The sequence below is a fragment of the Protomyctophum bolini genome (genome assembly GCF_963924005.1).
Source record: "Protomyctophum bolini genome assembly, chromosome: 15".
Classification (NCBI taxonomy): Eukaryota; Metazoa; Chordata; class Actinopteri; order Myctophiformes; family Myctophidae; genus Protomyctophum; species Protomyctophum bolini.
This window is the reverse complement of record NC_137876.1, coordinates 14,682,885-14,705,050: the sequence shown is the minus strand read 5'-3', so window position 1 is coordinate 14,705,050 and position 22,166 is coordinate 14,682,885. Positions and strand designations below refer to the sequence as shown.

The window sequence follows — 22,166 nt, the reverse complement described above, 5'->3', positions numbered from 1 at the left end:
CACTCTGTTCAGAAATGGTCAGGTGTTTAAAACAGGCATGTGACCCTGCGTGCATTCAATCTGAATGTAGGGTTGTTTACTCGAGTCGTGCTGCTGGACAAAAGTAGCACGTTCTCCATGGATCGCCACCTTGCCGTGGTGGAGAACCTTGCGTGTTCCAATGAACCTAAGAGCGATGCCGTCGGGAGCTTATTTTTGCTCCTGGTAGGGTCACCCATGGCGGTAAGGTCGAGGGGGAGGTTCCAGACAAAGTGCGATCCAAACAAAGTCCCCAACGGCGGAAGTGGCGGAGGATGACACTGTAAGTCACAACGGCACTGAAGGCGGATGAAGGCTGCAACAGAGGGTGGTCTCCAGTCGTCATGGACTCCATGCCATTGGATTCAGGCCCCTCTCTGTCAAGGACCGTGTGGTGGCTGCAGGCGCATCAGTCTCCCCACGTAAAAAGACATCACGCGCAGGCGTCCTCCTGAAAAGGAACCCCTCCATTCTACACTCTGGACATTAAGAAAAGACCTGTGGCGCCCAGGAAGTGGTAACGGGGGCAGGACAGTGAAGTCCGGCAGTCCCTAGCCACAACCTGGCACACAGGCGATGGGTGTTTAGTTCAGTCGCTAAGCTCAAGGACTTGAGGCAGATAGAGCTTTTCGGCAGTGGCACCCATGACTGAGCAGCCCTATTCAGGGTCCACTCTGCTCACCCCAGTAGGGGAAGGGGTTAGAAAAGGTACCCTAAACATAGCCTGCCTCACAATATCCTGTCTGGAATACCGCATCCAGAGGGACCACCATTACGCGGTCAGAAACAAAAAATTAAAAAATTACGTATTGGAGCCTGGAATGTGCGGACCCTCACGGACAACCAAGCCAGTGATCGACCTGAAAGAAGAACTGCTATCGTCTCCAGAGAGCTAAGGAAGTTCCAGATTGATATTGCAGCACTCTCCGAGACCCGCCTGGCTGATGAAGGGCAGCTAAAGGAGGAAAAGGGCGGATATACTTTCTTTTGGAAAGGGAAGCCTGCAAATGAGCCACGAATCCATGGTGTGGGTTTCGCTATCAAGAACTGCCTCATTAACCACCTCCATGAACTCCCTGTGGGCATCAACGAGCGCCTAATGACCATACGTCTGATGCTTGCCAGTAGTCAGATGGCCACCGTTATTAGTGCCTACGCACCAACGCTTGATGCACAGGATGAAGTAAAGGAGGCCTTCTATGCTGACCTGGACAAAATTCTATCTGAAGTTCCCAAGGAGGACAAGTTAATCCTTCTTGGAGATTTCAATGCCAGAGTGGGACGAAACCACCACCTATGGAGGGGCACGTTGGGGAGAGAAGGAGTTGGAAACACAAACTCCAATGGCATACTACTGTTAACCAAGTGCTCAGAGCACAACCTGGTCATCACCAACACACTTTTCCGTCAGAAAACCAAGTTCAAAACATCATGGATGCATCCTCGCTCCAAACTATGGCATCTCATCGACTATGTAATTGTCCGCTCCAAAGACCACCGCGATGTCCTTAACACCAGAGCAATGACCAGTGCAGACGACTGCTGGACTGACCATCGCCTCATTCGCTCCATCATGTCTATTCGCTTAATGCGGAAAAGAAGGGTGCAGAAAGGACAGTGCCGGCCAAAGCTTAACATCGACTTGTTGGGTGACACCACCTACCAACAACAGCTGCAGGATGCTCTTAGCACAGCTTTGCCCCAACAGTACCCGGAGGATACTGAGACACACTGGGGCATACTGTCCACTGCCATCATGAACTCCTGCAAAAACATCCTTGGTCACAAAAAGCGGAGACATCAAGACTGGTATGATGAGAATGACACAGAGATTCAGCAACTCATTGACTTCAAGCGGAAAACTTTCATCACCTGGCAAAATAACATCCACTGCAAGGTGAAAAGAGAAGCCCATGCTAAAGCGAAGGCAGCCGTCCAAACGCAAGTTAGGAAACTGAAGAACCAGTGGTGGACAAAGAAGGCTCTGGAAATCCAGCAGCTTGCCGACTCTGGGGATACAAGAGGATTCTTTGATGCCACAAGAGCAGTATATGGTCCCAGACACCGCTGCCTAACCCCCCTTCGCTCAAAAGATGGGCTCTTGCTTCTGAAGGACAATGAGGCAATAGCAAACAGGTGGAAAGAGCACTATAAGGACCTCTTAAACAGGGATACTATTCCTGAGATGGAGGCTCTTGAGCGACTCCCCCAAAAACCCTTTGTTGAAAGCATGGGAGAACCACCCAGCCTGGATGAGGTGATGGATGCGATTAAGAACATGAGAAACAACAAGGCTGCTGGACCCGACGGCATCCCAGCAGAAGTCCTAAAGAAAGGAGGACCCGACCTTCTTAAGCACATCCATGCCCTGCTTCATAAAATCTGGGAAGAAGAAGAAATCCCTGTACAGCTTAGGGATGCCTTAATTGTCTCCATCTTTAAGAAGGGAGACAAGGCAGACTGCGGTAACTACCGTGGCATTTCTCTCCTTTCCACCATAGGGAAGGCCCTAGCTCGCGTGCTGGCCAACAGACTCACTCCCCTGTCAGAAAACATCCTTCCTGAGTCTCAGAGTGGATTTCGCCCAAACAGAGGCACTACTGACATGATTTTCACTATTCGCCAACTGCAAGAAAAATGCCGGGAACAAAATCTAGCACTATACATGGCCTTCATAGACCTCACCAAAGCCTTTGACTCAGTGAACCGCCAAGCCCTCTGGCTGGTTCTGGCAAAGATTGGCTGCCCAGAAAAGTTTGTCCGGGTACTGAGACTGTTGCATGATAACATGTCAGCCACAGTACTTAGCGGCAGTGGAGACGAAACTGAACCCTTTCGGGTCGACACAGGAGTCAAACAGGGATGTGTCATCGCTCCAACACTATTCTCAATCTTTATTGCTGCTATCCTCCATCTCACAAGCATGCATCTGCCCCAGGGAGTCGACATCATGTACAGGACTGACGGTCAACTCCTCAACATCAACCGTTTCAGGGCTAAAGGTCAAACCACCACCATATCAATCATGGAGCTGCAGTATGCGGATGACAACGCCCTTGTAGCCCTCTCAGAAGAGGACCTACAGTCCATCTTATCCGCCTTTGCGAAAGCATACCAACAGCTTGGTCTGGCCATAAATATAAAAAAGACCCAAATCCTCCACCAACCACCACCAAACAGCAGTACACCAGTCCTACCCCCCAACATCTCCATCGACAACATCACACTGGAAAATGTGGACCACTTCCCATACCTCGGCAGCCTCCTATCCTCAAAAGCTGTCATCGATGATGAAATACAACATCGCCTCAGTTGTGCCAGTGGCTCCTTCTCAAGGCTAAGGAAGAGAGTGAGAACCGCGACCTCCAACCAAAGACCAAAATCTTGGTATACAAAGCTGTGGTTCTCCCCACCCTTCTGTATGGGTCAGAAGCCTGGACCACATACAGCAGGCACATAAAGGCACTTGAGACGTACCATCAGAGGTGTCTCCGGAAAATCCTCAGGATAAGCTGGGAGGATCGGCGCACCAACACCAGCGTCCTGGAGGAGGCAAACTTTCACACCATCACTGCCACCATTGCCCAAAACCAGCTCAGATGGACTGGCCATGTTGTCCGCATGCCTGACTCTCGCCTCCCAAAACAAGTCCTGTACTCACAGCTTGTTAAAGGGAAACGGGCCCCGGGAGGTCAAAAGAAGAGGTATAAGGACAACATTAAAACAAACTTAAAGAAGTGCCACATTGACCTCAAAGCTTGGGAAGACAAGGCAACAGACAGGACGACCTGGAGAAACCTTGTCCGTGAGGGTGCCGCAAAATATGATGACGACCTCCGCCACGCTGCACAGGACAAGCGCAGACTCAGGAAGGAGAGAGCATCCAATAAACCATCCAATAAACCGGTCCAACCCAAACCCACCACTACATTCCCCTGTCCACACTGCACCAGAATAATCGGGTCCAGAATCGGCCTCCATCGCCACCTGACGACCCACAAGGACCAATAAGGAGGACAGTCATACTCGGATACGAGTGACCGCCGATGGTGTGTGTGTGTGTGTGTGTGTGTGTGTGTGTGTGTACAATCCCACTAGAACAAACAAAAGACTATACCTACCTTGGCCTAAACATCAGCAGCACAGGGAACTACAACCAAGCTGTAAAGGACCTGAGAGACAAGGCAAGAAGGGCATTCTATGCCATCAAAAGAAACATAAAAATAGACATCCCAATTAAAACCTGGCTTAAAATACTGGACTCTGTTATAGTTATATAGTTATATAGTGAGCACACAAAATGAAGTGGAAACCGAGCTACACTTCCTAACCATCTGTCCATTGTGCCAAGACATCAGAGACACATACTTCCCACAGATTACAACCACACACAGAGATTTTGAAAACATGACCAATGACAAAAAACTCCCATATCTGCTGGGCGAAGTACAACAATGTGCAAACACAGCAGCAATATTTGTGAGTTGCTGTGATAGGAGAAGGATATCAAATGGAACACAACCACCCTAAAGACTAATCATTGTGTATATTCCTGCACTATACCTGCATCGAGTGATCTTGGTACATAGAATTTGATCTATTGAAGATTCTGACCTTCAAATGTACATCATTTTTGTTTTGATTGTATTGCTGTATTGTTGTATTGTTCTTTCTGCTTTGGCAATGTAAACGTATGTTTTCTCATGCCAATAAAGCCCTTTGAATTGAATTGTGTGTGTGTGTGTGTGTGTGTGTGTGTGTGTGTGTGTGTGTGTGTGGGGGGGGGGGGGGGGGGGGGTTGGTGAGTTGTGTGGGGGTGGGGGGGTGTGCACAGACGCAATTATTTTGCCCAGAAGTGAGTACGTACTCACTTCTGGGCAAAAATAATGTCACAATTGATCAGATCATAACAGACATATAGTGAATTAGTGATTCATTCATGCATGTATTTGCCCAGTATGGTAGATTGATCTGTTATATAATTTATATGGAAGCTGCCATTCCTTCTCTACAAATGTGACTGTTCCATGTGGTTTGGTTTTAACTGTTCTCTCTCTCTCTCTCTCTCTCTCTCTCTCTCTCTCTCTCTCTCTCTCTCTCTCTCTCTCAGATCTGTTGTGTGACTGAACTGGTTTGGTTTTAACTGTCTTCTCTCCTCTCTCTCTCTCTCTCTCTCTCTAGGATGTGTTGTGTGTCTGAACTGGTTTGGTTTTAACTGTCTCCTCTCCTCTCTCTCTCTCTCAGATGTGGCCAACGGCTCCTCTTCGGGGTACCGCCCTCCACCGAGGACTAGGGAGATCCTCATCAACGGGCAGACGGTCAAGCTCAAGTACTGCTTCACCTGTAAGATCTTCAGGCCGCCGCGCGCCTCACACTGCAGCCTCTGTGACAACTGTGTGGGTGAGTGGCTCTACTTAGCGCATGGATTGAAAGTTCTCAGTCGCCACGACTGATTCCAGTCATTTGGATTCCATAGAAGTCAGCATGTCTTCTATAGAAGTGTGACCTGCACCAAGAATAGGCCATGTACGTACAAGCTTGTAGATGGCCTATGGTCTTACAGAAAATCCTAATGATCTCAGATGGTTCATAACTGCAATCGTTCACACTTCAATCTGCAATTTCTTCAACTGGTTAGCTGTATGGTTACCAAAAACATAATTTTACATATTGTGATAAGTGTGTGTGACACACGGTGTGGTGGCTCATGTCACGCTGTTAAACAAATAACATGTCATGTCCTGTTCTCTAGGTAGTGGTACATATGTCCTGTTCTCTAGGTAGTGGTACACATGTCCTGTTCTCTAGGTATGGTACACATGTCCTGTTCTCTAGGTATGGTACACATGTCCTGTTCTCTAGGTATGGTACACATGTCCTGTTCTCTAGGTAGTGGTACATATGTCCTGTTCTCTAGGTAGTGGTACATAGGGCTGCGAATCTTTAGGTGTCCCACGATTCGATTCGATTCCGATTCTTGGGGTGACGATTCGATTCAAAAACGATCTTTTCGATTTTTCCGATTCTCGATTCAAAAAAGATTTTTTTCGATTCTAAAGCAGTTTATTTTATTTTATTAAAAACAATTAAATAGAATTTTAGCATGATCTACTCCAGTATTCTGGCATGAAAGCAGAGTACATTTAGTAAAAAGCTTGTATAATTGTAAAGGTTTTATCAACTGAATGATTTAAACACACAAAGGTTAAATCCAAGAGTAAGAACATGTCTCATGTATTTAGCTTGCACAAATTTGAACCAGTACAAAAGTTACAAAATCTCTTCTCACTCAATACCAGAACAATACATTAGTATTAAAACAGGTGTAAAATAAATACAATTGGCAGGCTTAGCTTAGCTGGTAGTAAATGCACTATGCAGAAACCCAGGCCATAATGCATTGCATGCACAGGTACATTTGTAAAAAAAAAAAAAAAAAAAATGGGTTTTTTTTTTTTTTTTTTAATCGATTTTTGGAAAATGAGAATCGATTCTGAATCGGACAGCATTAGAATCGCGATTCTAACTCGAATCGATTTTTTTTGACAGGCCTAGTACACATGTCCTGTTCTCTAGGTATGGTACACATGTCCTGTTCTCTAGGTATGGTACACATGTCCTGTTCTCTAGGTATGGTACATATGTCCTGTTCTCTAGGTAGTGGTACACATGTCCTGTTCTCTAGGTATGGTACACATGTCCTGTTCTCTAGGTAGTGGTACACATGTCCTGTTCTCTAGGTATGGTACACATGTCCTGTTCTCTAGGTATGGTACATATGTCCTGTTCTCTAGGTAGTGGTACACATGTCCTGTTCTCTAGGTATGGTACACATGTCCTGTTCTCTAGGTAGTGGTACACATGTCCTGTTCTCTAGGTAGTGGTACACATGTCCTGTTCTCTAGGTATGGTACACATGTCCTGTTCTCTAGGTATGGTACACATGTCCTGTTCTCTAGGTAGTGGTACACATGTCCTGTTCTCTAGGTAGTGGTACACATGTCCTGTTCTCTAGGTATGGTACACATGTCCTGTTCTCTAGGTATGGTACACATGTCCTGTTCTCTAGGTAGTGGTACACATGTCCTGTTCTCTAGGTATGGTACACATGTCCTGTTCTCTAGGTATGGTACACATGTCCTGTTCTCTAGGTATGGTACACATGTCCTGTTCTCTAGGTAGTGGTACACATGTCCTGTTCTCTAGGTATGGTACACATGTCCTGTTCTCTAGGTATGGTACAAATGTAGGACGTGGGCCTAGCAACTTTTTTCAGTCGTGAGATTTTATTTTGCTTAATTCCATGTTAGCGAAAGTCTGGATGTGTATGCATGCACTTGACAGCAGTGGTTCTCAAACGCCTTCATGTCAAGGACTCCCCAATTGACGCATCAACCTCCGAACCCCCATTTGAAAAGATATGCCCCCATAGAGACGATCAGACCCTGTTTTCCCTCCCCGTAGAACGTGAAGTTGAGATGTGGCGTCTGAAACAGACTTGAGCCACGAGAGTCGCCCTGCTGAACGCTGCGATAGGGCCAGAATTGAGCATTTGAAAGAGTCCGACCGTTCCGAGGTCACCAGATGTGACCGGGTTTGATTAGGTTGTTGTACCGACCGTTATTCTATTCACGTACTTTCGGGGCTTTTTCTGCCTTAATTTGATAGTGTTAACTGTTAAGTAGTCTGATAGGAAATGGGGAGAGACACGCAGCAAAGTTGGTCTGGATGGAGACTGGAACATGCTGTCAGGCTGGATCAGCAGCCTAGGTGCCCAGACGTCTACGCCAGCCGTCCGGGCCCACATTATCCCTTCTGATGCACAGGAAGAAGCCGGGTGCTTGTTGCACACACATGGATGTCAAGCCTCAGTTCTGGCACGTGTCCAGTGCGCCAGATTATGTTTTGTGGTTTTGTTTTACAAACAGTTCGGAAGCTGTTTGTTTTGGAACACAAGTGTAAGGCATACCTGGTGTCAAGTACCTTTTTGTGCAAGTCTCTCGGGAATGTACAGACAGACAAAATCACATTGATCACAGCACAGCACAGCAGTGGTACCGGTGCAGGTGGAGCTAAAGTACTTAAATTACTTAATCCCTACCATACTAGCTATACTTCATCATACAACTAATATTGTGAATAGCCCATCTATGACATAACGCGCTGACAGTTGATTACAAGGTGGGCCTGATGAAAACAGACAACCCACCACACGTACTTGCATCACATTTTTATTTTGCCATGTCATTGTCGGCCTCTGCATCCCATCCAAGAGGGGAACGATATTGTTTTCCAGTTAGATATGGACCTGCTGTCACAGATGAAACTTGCACATTGTCTGATGATATTACGGGAGATTTTGGTAACTTCTGCTGCGTGGAGTACAGACTACAGCCCTCAAAATAATGGCCTTTGTGCGAAAGACAGCTGTCCTCCGTAGCTGTGAAGTTCACTGCCAATTCACCAGGGAGTGAGTCTGGAAACATGCATGCACGCACGCACGCTCGCACGCACACACACACACAGATTGATGGACGGGATAGAATGACAAACAGAAATATACAGAGACTTGTGAATAATGCCTCAGTTATACTTGGTTTTACACTGGTGTTGCCAGCCGTAAATAGCAGATTTACAACGCATCACATTCATGCATTGTATAAATTATTAAATATTTCTATAATAATTATTATATTTAAGCGTGTTGATTTTGTCCTTTGTTGTGTCTGTAACAAGGTTGTCCAGTAACTAACCAGTAAACTATAAAGCATGCCAAGGACCTCCACATAAGCATTACATAGTCTGTGTCTGCAGCTCCCACTATTGCAAAAAGAAAAACGGTGTCAGGAAATAGCATACCTGAATATATAGATCAGGTATATAATAGGGAGGGACGACAGGTTGAAATTGTTTAAGCTGGCACAATAATCTTGTGAATTTATTTGTTTATAATAATTATTATTGTTGTTGACGTTGAACCAGAACACAATTAGTTGAATCAATCATTAACCCATTTTGACCTGAGGACGATTCTGCAAATGTTTTGTCAGTGTTTCTCAAACTATTTAATGTCAAGGACCCCAAAAAATGTATGTATTTAGCCGCCGACCCCCATCTGAAAATATGTTGCTCCAGCCCCCCCCCCCCCGAACCAAAGATTTGAGTTAAAAACGTTGGCTCTGAAAGAATATATATTCAAATATTTTCACCACATTTTCAGGATTTTTGAAAGCAGACCTACAAGACAGTACAGTACAGTACAGTCACTACAGTCAGGCCTGCACTACGTTACGTACAGTACAGTCAGGCCTACAGTACAGTCAGGCCTACAGTACAGTACAGTACAGTACAGTCAGGCCTACAGTACAGTACAGTACAGTCAGGCCTACAGTACAGTACAGTACAGTACAGTCAGGCCTACAGTACAGTACAGTACAGTACAGTCAGGCCTGCACTACGTTACGTACAATACAGTACAGTACAGTCACAGTCAGGCCTGATGGTGATGCACTGTGTACAATTATTAGTACAGTACAATCACTGCGTTTGTGTCTGGGAGAGAGAGGACTAGACTGGGGGCGTCAGAAAGGAACACTCTGTATGACACGCGGGCCCACACACACACACACACACACACACACACACACACACACACACACAAACACAAACGTCACATGTGCAATTGATTTGTGGCACGCACGCACACAGCTTGAGTCCATACATGAAAGTATTCAACATAGTAAATTAAATACAATGCTGACGCTAAACAACTGTAGACTTATTATATGTCATAGCCAGTTGCGTATATACAGTAGTATTAATAAGCATTTCCAGGAGACATCGTTCAAGTGGCTGTGGAGTGTTTTACAAATGCACGTTTTACATCTACAGTACAACTCAAGATGTTTCCTCTCCCAGAAAGACTTGTCGTCCCCAGGGGATGAATCTCCTCGGTACACCTCCTCTTGTACCATTTTACTGTCACTCAGGCTGTGTGTGTGTGTGTGTGTGCGCGCGACGTGTGCGCGTGCGTACTTGACAGTGAAAAGGTTGCTATTGCTTTTATTATTATGCATGTTCAACTGTTAGGTAATGTATGGTCAGGAGCCTGTTTCGTTGACGATCGTCATTTGGAGTGAAAATCGTCCGATCACGGATCGGTGGCCGATGGATCGGAGAACCTCTAGTTCAGTTCAGGGGAGTCTCTATGCAGCTGAATGGGTTTTTAATATAGCACAATAAGTTAACATACATCTACTCTTCTGGGGTCCCTCGCACAAAACAGATAGGGGTCCGTGGGCCAAATTAGATGTCTTGAACAGTGTGAGGCCATACAGAGACCAGGCCAGCAGTGCTCTGTCCAGTGAGCACTTTAGTACAAGTGGGCGGCTCGCAGTTGGCGAGGAAGACGGACGGCCACCATAGATCACATTATAATCCACAGGGACACGTTTCTCCCAGTAATGCAGTCATTTCACATCCAAAGTGGGCTGATAATGGATTCTATTGTAATCACAGATCACTCTTCTTCAGTGTGTGTGTGTGTGTGTGTGTGTGTGTGTGTGTGTGTGTGTGTGTGTGTGTGTGTGTGTGTGTGTGTGTGTGTGTGTGTGTGTGTGTGTGTGTGTGTGTGTGTGTGTGTGTGTGTGTGTGTGTGTGTGTGTGTGTGTGTGTGTGTGTGTGTGTACGTGCGCACGCACACACGTGCATGAAGGTGTGTATTTAGCCACTTAAATCTCACCTTACATATTGTGGGGAAATTAGCAGATGTCGACATCTGCCATTTTCTGCAGATGTCTCTTTCCCCACAATAAACAGAAAATACACTAGTACAGAGCCCTGAGGGACTGCGGTCAAACATAGGGTTAAAGTGGTTAAAGATAACCCCACAGTAAATGCTTTGTAACCTTCTCTAGTATATATACTTTCTGATGTTAAGTACTTTGCAACTGGCACCCGTGTTTTGGGCATTTCCTTACTGGCGAAAGTCTGCAAAGAATGTATTTATTTAATCTCAACAATGTGAAGAAGTAGCCTAGTGCAATGCACCCTTTGCATAGACTTATCTGTGATGTTAGATCAAGAGGTTTTGTTTCCATATTGTATGATTATTTATTAGAATCTAGTTATGAGACCTTGGCTGTCGATACTGTATGGAGGAATGACATACCAAATCTAGATCCAGATTGGAGCTGGGATACAGTGTGGTCTAATGTTGCCCTATCTTCTAGGAATCCTGATCATCAGCAAATTCATCTAAATTTTGTTCATAGGACATACTTAACTCCCCGCAGATTGTGTGCTATGCGGATTTTAAATAACCATAACTGCACTTTCTGCACTCCGAACACCATAGGTACATTCTTTCATATGGTGTGGGAGTGTCCGGATGTCCTTACATTTTGGAATTTGGTTGCTGCTAAACTTTCGATTATTCTACAAATTAACATTACACCCTCCCCATCTCTATTCTTATTAAACGATGTATCCCAATTGCCTTTAAATAATACCCGTATTCGTGTCTTCTTTGCTGGCGTAACGGCCGCAAAGAAGATGGTTGCTTCGCACTGGAAACCACCTCACACATTGACATTTCGCCAATGGGCTTTGACCTTTCTAGATATCATTTATCTAGAGATGTCAACAGCAAGATTGCACGGCGCAAAAGAGGAAAACATTGAGATTTGGTCTGGTATTGCAGATTTGGTTGGGGACATGATTTAGTCATTATTATTTATTTGTTGTATGTTCCCATTGCACAGTGGTAGGAGTCCTGACATTGTCTTTTTGTGGCATCTTTGGTCCCGGGGGGAGGGGTGGGTGGGATTGTTTGTTTTTGTGTTCCTTGCTTTTGCTGTTATGTGTTTTTACATGTGTTTTGTTTTCTTTATTCATTCATGGTGTTAACATCTTATTGTAATTTATTGTCTTAAATAAAATAAAAACATTTGATAACAAAAAAAAGAAGTAGCCTAGTGGCCAAAAAGTGATCCCGGACATGTTGAGTACACCAACGTTTTATGTTAGAAATGTTTAGTATGGGTCCCCAGCATGTAGAAACTGCCGGATGCTAACTTGCATATGTTGAGCAATTTTCATAAATGTGACCATACCATTAACAACCTATAGAAGGCAAAATATTCAGAATGTCATGCTTTATCTAGCATGTGATGTGTCAAACTAGGGGGTTTTCATGATGCTGAATCCATTCCAAGCATTAGTTTTGCAAAATAAACACTCATTGGGCTTAAAACGGCCATGCCCACCCAAATGTGCTGACTTCATCAATTTGTGCTGACTTCATCAATTTGTGATGACGGCATTGGCCGTTTTTAGCCCAATGAGTGTTTTATTTTGCTAAACTAATGCTTGGAATGGATTCAGCATCATGAAAACCCCCTAGTTTGACACATCACATGTTTGCAGGCATAACTTTTGTTGTTGTCCTAGAAACACTACACATTTTATCAACTCAGTTAATTTTGTTCCTGGAAGCAGACAAGTCAAGCTTTCTCTGAAGGTCTTTCGTTGTCAGACAGTCACAACAGAGAATTTTCAATAAATCATTAAAAAACGCAATTATCCCATAGAGAAGTCTAACAACTACATTGATTTGACTTGAATCTCTCAAAGAGTTAAATGTGTGTGTCTGTCCACAGAGAGGTTCGACCACCACTGTCCATGGGTCGGTAACTGCGTGGGGAGGAGGAACTATCGTTTCTTCTACATGTTCATCCTGTCGCTCTCCTTCCTCACTATCTTCATCTTTGCCTTCGTCATCACGCACATCATTTTACGTAAGTAACAAGCACGCATGCACGCACGCACGCACGCACGCACGCAGCCAGCATGCTGTAAGTGGGCGTAGTAAAAAAATAAACGGCAGTGTTGTGGCTTGCTTTCTCCCCCCGCTGGGCTCCTTGGTCCAGTGTGTGCGTGTGCTTGTGCGTGCGTGTGTGTGCATGTGCGTGTTTGTGAGACATGTTTGTGTGTGGCAGTGGGTGGAAGAAGGTTTCACCAGCAAAGACAGATGAGCTCAAATGAGTGTGAAGAAGATTCCACCACGGTCTGATGTTCTTGTGTTTTCAGTGATTTGATGAAAGGCTACGGCGGTGTTTTATCCACCTTTCCCTCCAACCAGCACTGTTTAAAGCGCTGCCAACACATGCAAAGGTCACAGATAGACTTATTACTTTTCATAATACTGTGCAGACCTTCTATTTAGTTCAAAACAGACGGTCAGACAAGTGCAGTATGTCGTTGCCTTTGTTGATTCATTAAACACATTGTATTTTTTAGCACAATGGACAAGACCTAGCCTGTTGAGTTTCTAAAGGGAAGTACTGGAATATGGCGGAAGTACCGCGAAAGGAAATTACTTTGAGACTTTACAGAGCAGTGCTTGCATTCCCCGTGCATGAAACTCGTGTTGTGATTAGTCGAAAAAGACAGTTTCTGGGGGGAATAGGTTGGCGCGGGCTTCTCTCCTCGGAGATGAGAAAAGGCTGGGAACCAGGCTAGTGTTGCAGTGGTCTGTGCCCCATGTTGAAACTCGGAAATATAACTGTCCCTTGAAACACGCGTCAACAGCTTTTGCCGTGTCAATGTGATGCCTCCAGCGTGGCTACAGCCGTTGTAAATAAGGCTTGTGTTTGATGTTGCCTGACGCCTTCCATCTGTCAGGGCTTTAGGTCTTATTGTGGAAGTAAATGCTGCATTTATATTATATAGCCCTTTATCCAAGGCGCTTTACATAGATTGTACATTACATGCACCCTTCCACACATACATTCATACTCCGAAGACGGCGGAGACCATGCAAGTCACCAACCTGCTCATCGGGAGCAATTAGGGGTTCAGCGTGTTGGTCAAGCACACTTCGACACTAACTCTGGGGGAGAATGTGTTAATACTGCAGAGTCCGATGGTCGGAGTCTTTCAAAATGTTCAAACCATTCGGATGGATTCAATATAACAATACACAGTCCAATTATTTTTGAAGCTGCACACAACACCGTACTGCATTTTTTCTAAAGATGAAAACTGGAATGGCAATTAAATTGAGTCCACTTCACCCAACTCGTCTCAGCTTTCTGACAGAGGCCATTGAGACATGTGACATGGAACAGCGTCCTCAGAAAGTGATACAGTACATAAAACTGGTGTGCGTGCATGCATGTCTGTTGGCGTGTATGTAGTCTGGGCACAGGTTTGGACAGACACTGTTTAATAATGATGTGACACACTGTGTGTGTGTGTGTGTGTGTGTGTGTGTGTGTGTGTGTGTGTGTGTGTGTGTGTGTGTGTGTGTGTGTGTGTGTGTGTGTGTGTGTGTGTGTGTGTGTGTGTGTGTGTGTGTGTGTGTGTGTGTGTGTGTGTGTGTGTGTGTGTGTGTGTGTGTGTGTGTGTGTGTGTGTGTGTGTGTGTGTGTGTCCGTCCGTGCGTGCGTGCGTGCGTGCGTGCCACACTGATCTAATAGAACTTCTCCCTGTGTGTCCACAGGGTCTCATCAAAACGGGTTCCTCAGCGCACTCAAAGATAGTCCTGCCAGATATCCTTTCATCTGTATATGAATATGTGTGCTTTTTTATTACTATCCAATGGGAGACCAAACCCCCCACAATGATAGTAAGACCATAATTGACCATATTATGGGTACATAATGAACCATTGATATACAGTTTGTATGCACAACCTTTTTTCGTGTGTTGAATTTGAACGTTTGTTGATTTTGCATCCAGTGAAAGACTTCCTGGGATCCTGCTCGGCTCCATAACATACTCTGACATTCACATCCACTATAAAATTCAGAGCTTTCGTCTTGTGCATTTTGAGCTGGCATCACAGTTTCATATTTCATTTGTGCAGCTCTCTGTCGAAAGACAGAAAAGAGTTTATTCAAGCATGACATGCAGTATGAGCAGACATGTAGGCTCTAGCCCAAATCAGAATTTTGGCATATCCAGAATAGAATCAGATTGGTTTGATCCAGTGGAAACTGATTTCAGAAAACAGATTTGTATCTGAAGGTGGAGTAAAATGTGATTAAATTCTGATTTCTAAAGTAGTGCCTGAAGCCTGATTTATACTTGCCTATAGGCCTATACGTAACCTATTAAAACCGGGAAAGCATCTGTGTCATTTTCTAAAGCTCTTGAAAAGTGAACTCATTTAGGAGGCATTTGACAAATCGGCCTCAGGTCTGAATGCATTAATTGACCAGAGTGCTTACGAATAGTATTCTGCCTGTTGTTCAGGTTTGATTGAATAATTGAACGCGTTATTAGTTACAAAAATGTTAACACGTTAAAACAAATTACAGTAAAGCATTTAGGCGAAAAGCATAGCCCCCAAAAAGTCCTCATTTCCAATGTACGGTATCAACAAATACAAATAGGCTAGCTATATTTACAGGAGGAGAAAAAGGAAAACAGAAAGAGGGAGGCAGTGTATGACCACTCATTTCGATGGGAATTCATATCCAACTCCACGTGTGGTCTCCTGATAATGTGCTTCTTTGGTCCAGTTTAGAAAGAAACCATTGATTCGCATATTAACGGAGGATGTCGGGGCATTCCGCAATACGGTGGTGGTAGAATGAGAATTTTCCCATGTTTGTGCTAAATATGGGGAGTTCTGCCTGTTGCTGAGTCTAGACTATCAAGCTGTTCCATCTGTAGCTCTCTTACACGTATTCTGTCCAGCTGCTCCAACAGGCTCACGTAGCACGCGACGCAACCTTTCCTCTCCTCTCCGTCTCACTCCCTGTCCATTGATTTCCGATCTTTATCTCTTATCTCTTCCCTCCATCAATGGTTTCTGTGTTGTGTGTGTGTGTGTGTGTGTGTGTGTGTGTGTGTGTGTGCGTGCGTGTGCGTGTGCGTGTGGTGCACGCACAATGAGGCGAACCCCAACCCAACTGAACTAGGAATCTGATAATAGCAACATCAATAGAAATAAAACTTTGATCTTGAAAAGCCGTTTGTTTCATGTCAGTAATAATAATCAGTATAAAGACGTTTTAACCTCATGAGTTTAGTGAATGAATGAATTTGCTTTGCGTCACTAATCAAGTGGAGCGCATGAGGTGGTTTCTATTTCTTTCAGGCAGTGTCTCTCTCTCTCTCTCATCTCACTCCGTGGCAGAGTGAGATAACAGTTGGTCTGCTGTTTTGGAGCGTGCTTCTGATAGCAGAAGCAGCTGATGTCCAATTTCGATCTCCCAAAAAAGTTCAGGCCGACTGCTTTCTTTTTTTCCCTCGGTCTACGTATAACAGTCACTGTTGTCAAAGAGTGCAGAACTCTAAATCCTCCGTTCCAATGGAAGGAAGAACAGTTCTACAGACATCTACGGAAGTCTACGGACACCTGCCGAAAGGCTCTGTGCATGTGTAGGGCTAGGTATCGAGATGAAAGCATCAATACTACTCGTCCCGGTATCGAAACCGAAGGGGCATCGGAAACATTTGCAGCTGATGTTCTTTTTGTCAGGTGAAAACCTGACACATCTACCCATGAAATGTAGACGACAAGTTCACCACTAGTTCGCCACCTACTCGTGATTGGCTGCTTCTAGCTAATGGGACTACAAGCAACGGCAATGGTGCCTCTAGCCAATGGGAAGGCAAATATCCCTGGCACAGTGGCAACAAAGCAGCCTGCAGTGCAGAGCAACGCGCATACTGCAGTTATTTGACACGTTTGCAATGTTCGCACATCACTCGATATAACTTCACACCAAACGTGGCTGAAACTTCTCAGCGCAGCCAATGCAACACACGATTGAACCACGCACAGAACGTCGGAGACGAACGCAAGCAACGACCGCGATGCACAAGGTTGTGACACTGACACATAAACATACACATTACTAAAACAATACTCACATTAATATGAACAGTGCACGTGCGTGCACGCTAGAATGCGTCCCCCTAGATTCAAGAGAAGACGCACCTAACCTCACATCAAAGTACATGTTTTTAGCTTTAGTTACTGTACATGATTTGTCTTGCATTGTGAACGTTCCTTGACGTTGTGTGTGCACCGTGCTGGAAGTGGTGGTGTGTTTCTTCTCAGTGTGGTCCATCGTGGGTCTCTCAGGCTTCCATACCTACCTGATCAGCTCCAACCAGACCACCAATGAAGACGTGAGTACACGCACGCACGCACCAACACACCTACACTACTACACATCTAATACACACACAGACACACACACACCTACACCTACACTACTACACATTCTACTAGGGGATTACAGCCATGAAGCTTAGACGATTTGCTGAAGTGGTTTGGTGTAATCCAAATTAAATTTGAATTTAATACATGTGCTACATCTACAAGCTCACGCACATGCACGCACGCACACACTCACACCCTATGTGGTGCTGGTGAAGGTCAGTGAGCAGAGGAGTGCTAGACTTCATTAGTTTTCAGGGGGTGTAACTTCACTTCACACGGAGACTGAACACAAAGTACATTATACCAACAAACCTTCACTATATCTGCAAGAAATGGAGCTCCTCTCCTCTCCTCTCCTCTCCAATATATAAAGTGGTGATTGTGATGCTATATTAAACCACCAAGGACCCACTTTGAGAACCAATGTGATAACGTATGGGTCAGAGACATTTACACTAACGGATTACATATACTCTCTCTCTCTCTCAGATTAAAGGGTCCTGGTCTTCTAAAAGAGGGAAGGACAACTTTAACCCTTACAGCTATGGGAATATAATCACCAACTGCTGTGCAGCTCTGTGTGGGCCACTGCCACCCAGGTATGTTTGTGTGTGTGTGTGTGTGTGTGTGTGTGTGTGTGTGTGTGCATGTTCGTGTGTGTGCGTGCGTGTGTTCGCCAAATATGGCGAAGACGCTGTTACTTGTACCCCTGAAGGGTGTGTGGGTATTTGTCCGGGATTTGCTGATTGCACTCTGTACAGCACCTTGTAAATATTTGTGTCCTTGTATTGTATCTCTTATGTGGAGATAAATAAATGATTCAAATGTGTGTGCGTGTGTGCGAGCGAGAGAAAATGTTCATTCTTCGTAAGTAAGTAAGGTCTGTACTCTGTATGAGTATAAATGTTACAATGACACAATACAGGTTAGAATAGTTGCTTCCACAAACAATTGGACTGGTCCCGAGTAAATACCCCTACTTTTTTGTAAATATCCCTTTTTTTTGTAAATGTCCCTTTTTTCCCACAATTATTCTAACAAACAATGTCATTTATTTGTAGTGTTTGGCTTCCGGGTGGTTGAAAATAGTCTGTCTCTGTCGTCTGAAAAGTGGCATGCAAGGTTCCTGCAATGACGGCGACAATATACTGTATTATAAATATATACATTTTCACTCAACGCCATCATACAACGGAGTATAAAATAAGGACTAAAGTTGTTAAAACTATCATTTCCACCACAGCGGCCAACATTCTTCAGCCATCCAAGCCTTCTCAATTATGATGTACGAGGCAGTAATGAGAATATGAGATAGTTCCTCCAGTTGGATCTAATCCTTGCCCTTCCAGAAATGGCAACAGGACAGCTTTTCTCTGCCGTTGTAATTTCCTGATTAACAGAGGACTGAAATTGACTCGTTATCTAAGAGTTCTTTTGATGTGCGAAGGAGCTATGTTGAAATCAACCCGCCCGTGGCCCCCCTCATCTTTCTATACAGAAACGTTTTATCTCCATATATTCATCTTTTGTTTTTCCCGCTTGTAGATCTGCTATTTCTTTGCTATGTGTGACATAGAAACTGCAATTGGTTAAGGATCTATCAATATCGGTAGAAACCTCATATGTCTTCTGTTATTATGAGTGTTCTTCAGTACTGTAGTTTAAAAAAGCAGGTGGCGTGCGCACATCCAGTTCTTGGTTGGTGCTGGACAAAGGTAGATACATACAGTGAAGAAGTGGTCCGCACACAGGCTTTGCTCCTTCAGTACTGTAGTACCACCTGGTATGGATGTTTGTCTGCAGCCCTAAAGTCACAACTGCTGCAACAACTGAACATTTGTTCAAAGACTTCAGAAACTTTATACATCCACGTATGATAACAGCATCCTAAGGTTAGCAAGGAATATCACCTCAAACACTAGTCATTGTTGTATGGAGAGTATAGGTTGCTACCTTCAGGAATGAGATATGGTGTCCCAGCATACAATAAGGTCAGAATAAAGCCCTAACCACACCAAAGGGTCGAGACGGTTTTAGCGTTAACTCCTTGTAACCGTTTGGACCCAAGGAGTTGCATGGTGACCCTTTGGTGTGGTTAGGTCTTAAAGAGGTCATTTTGTCCACCAGTCGACTTTGAGGCTTAATCAGGAGTTGTAGCCAGGGGTTATCTAGGCGGTGGACATTGCTCTTGTCTTCATGTCTTCATGTATGTAATTGTTGTTTTGTTCTTTGTGCTATGTCAAATGTGTGTATATGTGTTCTGCATACATGGCTGCTGGCTTGCAAGACAACATTCAGTGTGAACTGACAAAGTACTGACATATCATATCATATCATCATATGTCCAAAACTGCATGTTACTTTTCAGGATTCAAATTCAAAAGTATAAAAAATGTGATCAACAAGCTCAAGACATGTTTGCTTTGCACCAACATTTCGAGCTTGTGGATCTGCTACTTTTTGATACTTTTGTGTGTAAAATAGGGTGTTTTACGCAAAAAAACACAAAAAGTTAAAATATGGAGATAAGAGGTTTCTGCCCGACAGCAACGGCATAACAGGTTCTTTAGTTTGTTTTTGTTTTTTGTTTCTTTTTCTGAAAAGTAATGGTTAGGCGTTCCATTATTGTCACAGTTGAAAGCGTTCTCCAGCCCATTTCAGCTGAATCTCAGATCAAAGTCCTGTTGGATGTGTTAGATTTCACAGTTCTGCTCACTACAGTATATGCACGTTAAAAAAAAGAAATGTAGCCATTCCATTGTGGTCTTGGTGCAGTCAGCCTCGCAGTTCCTTCTCCTGTGGAACCATTCTCATTATCCATCTGTGAAATGTTGCCCAGGGCTCCAAATTAACAGTTCTTCCCTTGGTAGCACTGGTGCTCACGACTCAGAAAGTTAGGAGCACTCACCAATATGCAAGTATACTACATTTTCTACTACATGTATCTTCTTTTTATTGATGAAAAAAAACATCATTATGACAGTAACATATTAACAGTTATTTGCTGTTTTTGAATTTGAATCCTAAAACATAACAGTTTTGGACATAATGAGGTTTAATTAAAGAACCTTGTGATGTTCAATTCCATAGCCCATTTGTTGAATATAATTTGAATAAACACAGTGGTGTATGAAGGCTATACTACTACAGTACACCAATACAATGTACCCTTTTCACTAGGCTATCTTTGAATAGAGCACAGAAGTCCTGACGTACTGTATAAGCATTGTGGTCCACAAACAAACAAAGTGTTTTGGCCATATTGTCGGGGAGGTGGCTCTGTATCGTTTACGATAGTCAGTCACTCATATTTGATTCAGTCTGCTTCTAGCGAAAATGTAATGTAACACATTTGGCCGCAGTAACAATTATCGCCGTCAGTTGATTCTTGAATCACATCCATATGAGTCAAACCGCCGGGATCATTTGTTTATTTTTGGAACACAGTTCTTATTTGACGTGATATAAAAAAAGATATCTATGGGAATTCAGAATGGGGGGGGGGGGGGACGCGCAGGGCCGGATTTAGAAAACAGGGGGCTGTAAGCAAACCTTTTTTTAGGGGCCCCCTCATTGCCACGCCGGGGGGGGTCCGGGCGGGCGCTAGCCCCTCCCGGGGTCCAGAAAAATCTGTAAATTAAAAATAAAAATAAATAAAATAAAATTGAAATTCTGAATTATTTTTAGCTATTTCTGAATTGAAATCTTGAAAAGTTAATGTTTTATTTCATTTCAAATACTTTTATTTTATTTTATTTTTTATATTTTTTATCCCACGATTTTGTAACCCATTTTTCACCCCTGTGTCAAACATCTAATGCATCATCATCATCATCAGCATCGTCTTCATCATCATCATCATCACTGATGCAGTGATGCTAGCAGCCCTAGTAGCAGCAAACTCACTTGTAGTCAATCGACTAGTAGTTGCAGCCTCAGAACCAACCTCATTGTTATTGTTAGTGTCTACATTAGCCTCCTGGTGCAACACTTCCTCTTGCTCTCTCTCCTCTAAAAATTGGGTTGGGTTCTTCTGCTGGCTTGAAATAACTTGTTAGCTTGGGTAAAGAAGCCCGGAGCATTTCAGCTTTTTTCTTTTTCTTGTCTTAATGAGATCCACTGGGGTAAACTCGTTTCATGATTGGTGTTGCTCTTAGTTGCACTCTGACTCACTCATTCAACTAAACTAGTACAAACGCAAATGAACAACAAACTGATGCAGCAGAAAATGCAACCAGAGAACATATGCAAATGCATGACACACTCACTGAACACCTTATTGGTAGAGGAAGCCTATTTGTTGTAATTTCAATTGGTATTAATACCCAAAAAATCTTTGTCGACAGGAGACGGAACGGGCTGGCGGGGCTGCGATATTAAACATTTTTCAGGGAGAACTCTCGGGGCCTCTAGCCGTCGGGGCTCTACGCAGCTGCGTAGTTTGCGTAGCGGTAAAAACCGCCCCTGGGGACGCGGACCAGGTAGGATGTGTAAATTACGTCAGACTTTGGTGTGCTATAACCAGCCGTGAGTCCTGTGGTCTCTGCCTAGAGGAAAAACTAATGGCGCGAGCGCGTGCGTGCGTGTGTGCATGCGTGCGTTTTTTCGGTTTGTGGGCAAAGCTTTCACTGAAAATATCCGATGGACAGCTGCGACGCGTTGTTAGCTTATGCCTGAATCTGTGTTAAATGGACTCTCCTTTACATACAGTCATGACTCTGCATGACTCACCCTGTATGCACATTGGCCACTTTTGTATGCATTTATTCTGTTAACTGCATTGTTGGGCCCGCACAATTAAGCAATATTATATCTGCGATACCTTTGGGAACTCGCTCTGCGGGCGAGTTCATGCGGCACCGCAGGCGTTGCATTAATGACGTTAAAGAACACCCTCGTGTGTAATATTGCAATTACATTTACCCTTAAAACTGGGTGAAAATAATATTTTTCAATGACAGATGTAG

At 44.1% G+C, this 22,166-nt stretch overlaps 1 protein-coding gene across 4 annotated transcripts in view; it reads left to right on the top strand.

Annotated features, from left to right (window-relative positions):
* Positions 1–22,166, top strand: part of LOC308329041 (palmitoyltransferase ZDHHC14-like) — an 84,345-nt gene that overhangs the window by 55,864 nt on the left and 6,315 nt on the right. For all 4 annotated transcript variants that reach the window (XM_080783202.1, XM_080783203.1, XM_080783204.1 and 1 more), the window contains exons 4-8: positions 5,263–5,418; positions 12,678–12,815; positions 14,521–14,569; positions 17,063–17,165; positions 17,689–17,798. In XM_080783202.1, the coding sequence (XP_080639328.1) occupies positions 5,263–5,418; positions 12,678–12,815; positions 14,521–14,569; positions 17,063–17,165; positions 17,689–17,798 (556 nt within the window). The remainder of the gene's footprint in view (positions 1–5,262; positions 5,419–12,677; positions 12,816–14,520; positions 14,570–17,062; positions 17,166–17,688; positions 17,799–22,166) is intronic.